The sequence below is a fragment of the Chelonia mydas genome, chromosome 4 (genome assembly GCF_015237465.2).
Source record: "Chelonia mydas isolate rCheMyd1 chromosome 4, rCheMyd1.pri.v2, whole genome shotgun sequence".
Classification (NCBI taxonomy): domain Eukaryota; kingdom Metazoa; phylum Chordata; order Testudines; family Cheloniidae; genus Chelonia; species Chelonia mydas.
In genome coordinates, this window is record NC_057852.1 from 128639675 (window position 1) to 128645674 (window position 6000).

General features: G+C 43.8%; 1 gene segment (V, D, J or C); it reads right to left on the minus strand.

The window, feature by feature from the left end:
- LOC102942577 overlaps window positions 1–5379 on the minus strand; it is a 114900-nt gene extending 109521 nt beyond the window's left edge. Inside the window, 2 exon segments of the V gene segment in view lie at window positions 4534–4840; window positions 5252–5379. Of these exon segments, the coding sequence occupies window positions 4534–4840; window positions 5252–5360 (416 nt within the window).
- Window positions 5380–6000: the final 621 nt, after the last annotated feature.

Here is a 6000-nt window from a genome sequence, read left to right on the forward strand (position 1 = left end):
AACTGTGAATCTTCTGACTGTTCCTATGTTAGTGTGAACGTAGGTTAAACCTGTTTGCCTAATGTTAGACTCCAAAGGCCCTATTTAGACACACAAAAGAAGTGGCCTCATTTTCAAAGCACTTAGTTTAGCATCCAGCAGCTACAAAATGAAACATAGTAAAGTGATGCCATCTGGTTGCACTTATGTGGAAAGTCAGCTTTGTGTTTATAGAGGTTTTAGATTTAGAGCTGATTGAAATGTTTCACAAAAAGATTTCAACATTTTTTGAACTCTATACTTTCAGTTCACTGATCCCCTCCCAAATATTTTCCCTCCTCTGTACGCTATTTCCTAAGGGAGGGGGAAAGTGTGTGTGTGTGGGAGAGGGGATGATAAAAAATGAAATGGAGTTTTCCCCAAAAAATTGTTTTGAATTTTTGTTAGGATAAAAATGAGCAATTTCACAGAACTTCACCTGAAATGAAAAAATATAATTTCCTATTAAATATTTCACAAAATATACTTACCTCTGTTTAGATTATGTTCAAGATATACTTGCTAACCAGATCACATGGTTACAGAAGCAGCTTATCCGTCTGAGGTAAGTTTTTAGATCTGTATTTAAATGTATTTTTCCATTTTTGCTTCTCTCAAGTTTTATTTACTGAGTGGTTTATTTCTAGAATGGGTATTTTGAGATAAAAGTCAGCCATGTATTTGGTGCCTATCTTGAGGTTAAAGATGAACAGAAAATACCTTCCTTCTATTCCCCATGGAGTGCCCTGGTGAGTGAGTCCTTATTAAACATCCCTAGGAGAACTAGATTGGAAGAATAATAGATGAACTATTTACCCATTTTGTTCTTGTGTAATACCTGTACTGGCCTGGGAGCCAGTGGTGACTCTGTCTCCTGGAGACACTGACAGGGACTTTGGAGACTCATAGCAATTTGCCCCCGGTGTCTGAAATTGCAAACAAAATCTACGTTAACACAGATGTGCTCTATTACAGTAAGCAATATTACATTATAAATGCCTGCATGTACATTTGACCAGGCAGTGATGCTCATGTTACACTTATGAAGAATCTTTCAGTTTAAAACCTTCTATCTGGTTGCTCCTCACCTTATTTCCTCAAAAAGAAAAAATGCATCCGATGAAGTGAGCTGTAGCTCATGAAAGCTTATGCTCAAATAAATTGGTTAGTCTCTAAGGTGCCACAAGTACTCCTTTTCTTTTTGCGAATACAGACTAACATGGCTGCTACTCTGAAACCTTATTTCCTCAGTTATTTCTCTGGAATGACATGTAAACGATGTTTACGGATCAATTTACAATGCTTTTGATTTTTGAGTTTCTACCTCAGCAAACATTAGTGCTCAGAACTGATTCTGAGCATGAAATCAGTTCCAGACCCACTGCCACTGATGTGTAGAGCCCTGCAAATCTGCAGCTGTCCACTTTACATCCACGGGTATCTGCATCTGCAGTTAATTCATGCCTGTGTACTCTGTGAATTGGATGGAACTCTATTGTCAGTTTGTTAAATAAATTAATAGCACTTTAGCTGGTCTATTTAAACCAACTTCTCCACTGTTGTTCTTAGCCTGAATCCAGAGTATAAGAAGCGAGAGAAGCAGTGATTGATGCCAGATCTACACTAGGAGCACGTTGCCAGGAGAGATAGACCCGTTCACTGTACGAGCAAAGTACTTCTAGTGTGGGTACAGTTTATACCTGCTAAACGATGTCTAGCTTTTACCAGTATAGTTTATTCCAGCCCTCCCACCTCCCCAGCATAACAAACTGTACCAATGAAAGCACAGTATTGTTTTTATCATCGCATTTACCCCAGGGGCTTTTAACAGCGCATCCATATTGGTCACAATTCAGACATCATCATACATTTGACTGACAGATATATCAGCAACAGTGTGTAGAGTAGACCTGGCCTGAGAGGTCAACTGATACATCTAAAGTGACAGATCCTGATCCTAGAAACACTGTGTTAAAGTGTTAAATCATGTATGTTAGCACCGACATGCAGGGGACTGTCACGCTGTGTGGAAATATGTAAAACAATCCAGTCAAAATATACAAACGGACACTCTGTGTAACTGTACATCCCCTGAGCCCCTAGGGCAGAGGCTGCCCGTACAGAGCTGACCTGTGCGTACGGCTGTTACAATCAATCTGGTTGTTAGCTCGGTGTCCAGAAGGTGCGTATCGCTCTTAATTCTCCACAAGATTTAATTCGTCTCTATGCAAATGGCCAGCACAAAGCCTGTGCACCAGTCAAGTCATGCTTACACTCCCACAACACACAGTACTTCATGGCACAGACCCTGTGTGAGTCTTTAGCACCTTTAGGCTCAAACCCAGTCAGGTGCAGTTCGCTGAATTGAAACCCCAAGAGAGTAGCCGGCACCTCCAGGGCTCAGTACCGGTTTGCATAAAGTCAAACAAATCCTCAGGGCCCCAATCCCTGCTTTCACCCTTATCCTCTCTCACAGACCCCATGTAGCAGAGGAGGGCTGCATGCAGCTCCTAACACAGCCTATCAGTGTCATTCCATGTGTCCACCACTGTCATCGCAGCATGTGGCTAGGGAGCACCAGGAATTGTTCCTTTGCTGCCTTTGCAGCCTCGGCAACCAGGGAGCTCAGGTTCCCTAATCAAAGGGGAGCCTCTATATCAAGGGAGGCCAGGCGCTGTGAACTGCCCTCCAGATGTCGCTCTGGGCTCTCTTCCATTGCATACGTTGTTATCTGCAATGCTGCCACCCAGCTTCAGCACGGAGAATAAACCAGACCAAGCCAGTGCATGAGCCAGAGCGTCACTTATTACCTTAGTCCAGGACCTACGATCAAGTGGACAAGGAGGCAGGGGCAGTGATGGACTCCTGAATTTACTTAATGTGTCGCTGTTTCCCACTCTTGCGTCCGCTCTATAAGAACATGAGCATTCCGCTGGTGGAAGCTGACAAAGGGCCAGTCTTTACTACCCTGTCCTGCCCCTCCCCGCCCAGCACTATCCATTTCACATTGCCTCCCTTTGGATGACCCATGATAGGGGAGGTTGTGGCCACTTTGTGTTGCTGTGACCTGGTCTCCTGGTGTGAGTAATATTGCAGGGCAATAATCCTGTGCAAATCCAGAGAAATTCCAGCCCTGCAGAATCGATTGCTGTCTCAAGCTCAATCTTGTTGTCAGTACCCAGCCTGTACCTTTGTCCTGTCAGATCTCAGCACCTGAGTCCTCTCTACAATGCAGTTGGGTGGAGCTCAATGGGAGAAAACCCCAGTCAAGCAACCAGCACCTCCAATGGTCAGTCTGAGTTTGGGTAAAACCAAAGAAACCCCCTAATCCCAACCTCTGCAGCCAGCCCTAAAAAATGTCAAATGCCCTCAGACAAAGGAGGAAATACATGTTGTGCTTTTTCCCATCTAAGCCCACTTGTGACAACTGCCCAATTGCTCCCTCAAAGGCCCCATGTTTCTGCAACCTTTCCTCTGTCAGAGGAAGACTGGACGCAGCCAAAAGCTCCTGACTGTATTATTTCACGTGTCCACCAGAGCGGGTCGTTCGAGAGTAACGTGAGTTGTTCCTTCACTCCGGAAGATGAACTTGATGCCCCTTCAACCCTTCTAGGCTCTGCTAGCTCTTGGAGTTCAGGAATTTGGTTCAACCTCTCCAAAAAGCAGCACTGCCAATAAAGCGCCAGGAAGGGCTGTGTCTGTTTTAATCCTGAAATGCTCAGAGGAGGCAGCAAGTACAAATTATTTTTGTGAATTGTGGAGTAAAATGATTTATGCAGGAAAAAACACCCCCGGATTCAGCTGCTGCTGCAGCAAAAAGATTTCTTTATTGAAAGAAATGTGTCTAGCAGCAAGGACAGTATACTTTGCAGGACAGTATAACTTTTTGCAGGACAGCATACTTTGCTGTGTCTGTGACACCAGATGGCGCTGTTACACAGTCTTCCAAGTTTTTCAGAGTGTGCGAGTAAGTGTTTTGGGGAGACATGCTGTGGTGGTGTTAATTTTGGCTCTGCAGGGGTCTGAGGAAAGGGAGCTGTGTGAGTAGCAGGAGAGTTTGATGTCTGTCTTGCTCTCTGATTAAATTGTTGAAGCAGATTTGTGTCTTGGGATAGGAGCATTGGTGCTGGGATAAGATTCCTGAAAGAGGGGTTTGCTTACATGCAGTTTGCGATCTACCTCTGTTTCAGGACAGGTGTTGCTGTAAATAAAACAAGTTATGCTCTGTAACCTCAGACTCCTCATCACTGGTTTCTCCTGTACTGAGAAGCTGACCTGCAAGTGCAGGACATCTGCTACTGTTCATCAAAGAGTCAGCACCGGTGTTGGGACAGAGACAACAGTATTATAGAAAGGTCAGCTGTAGGAGTAGGGGAGTAGTTGCCTGGTGTTGAAAGGCTGATTAAAATGCTGTCCGAACTCTAGTGTAGCAGCTACATGATATATAGGAAGCAACTGTTACACTGAAAGAGACAGCGTGGGGAGGTTTTTGTACTGGTCTGTATCACTGTGAGAGGGGTTTCATAAGTCTGTTGACAATAATAATCTGCAGCATCTTCAGCTTCAACTCTGTTGATTGTGAGTGTGTAATCGGTGCCAGATCCACTGCCGCTGAACCGGGCCGGGACCCCGGATTGCAGGGTAGAAGCAAGATAGATAAGGAGCTTTGGAGCTTGTCCTGATTTCTGTTGGTACCAGGCTAAGTAGTGATAGCTACCACTGGTGAGGCTTGAACTGGCTTTGCAGCGGATAGTGACTGTGTCTCCAGGAGACACTGCCAGGGATTCTGGAGTCTGAGTCATCACAATGTCCCCGCTGGAGTCTGAATTAACACAAAGAATGTCAGTTAGCATATACATGTACAGCCTTTCTATATCGTGTCGCTCTCTCTAGTGTGTGTGTGTGTGTGTATTAGTATCATGTTTTAAAATACACAATATTTTGTCTTTATAAATATTCACATGTGCCTCTTTATATCCTAATAATAGCAAATTTTCTGAAAATGATGCTAACATTGTTTGAGCTGGTTCTTTCATTCCTCGTTGCTTCTAATTTCTTGTGTTTTTCTGAAATCTGTTTTTTCTCTTAGTTGCACTTAGAAGGAGACAAGCATTTCAGAAGTTACTGTCGCTACCTGAGGAATGTTTATATATCAATATATCTACATCTCTTAAATTTTTCCATAGATCACTGTAATTTAAATCATCCAGCGCCCCCTTCATTTGATTCTTACCCTGGATCCAGAGCACTAACAGCCAGATGAGCTGAGCCTGCGAGATCATCTTGCTACGTCTGAGTGGCCTGATGCTGATCAACAAACGGTAACGAGTGACACGGATCATTTATAACAGCTCAGAGCTGCAGGGCAGTGTCAGTTGCATGTGAAATATGCAAATTTAGTTCAGAGATGAAAATTCCCAGCTGCCCTAAAAACGTGCAGAGAAAGGGAAGTAAAAAGGACTATGGAAGAAACAGGCAAGTTCAATGCGATGGTCCCTGGGGCAGCCCCGCCAATCTGTGTTCCAATGAGGCAGTTCTGATGATAGTGAAGGTAGTACCCAGATGTCCATATCTGTATCAGGACCCTATTTTGTTGGGTGCTAAACGACCGCATATTAGGTTACAGTCACGGTCCCTCACTTTGTGTTGAAATGGCATTTGTCAGGGTGGAACGGGAATAAATGTTCTCAATGCATCAGTATTACCTTACTGGTCATTTACATTTAATGACCATAGAATCATTGTTCTACTAGGAATCTCCTCAAAAAGATATCGACATGATCTCCCTGCATGAGGGGATCTATGCAGGGGCTAACCCCTCCCTTACCTACGACTCCCTTCTGAGTTTATTAGTCATAACCTTAAAGACCCTATTGTGATGCACAGGGTTGTGGGAACCTTAGTTTCCTGACTATTCTGCCATTTAAATCCCAAAGGTAGTTGTAGTGTACAGGAACAAGTAGATATCCCATTAAATAGTTT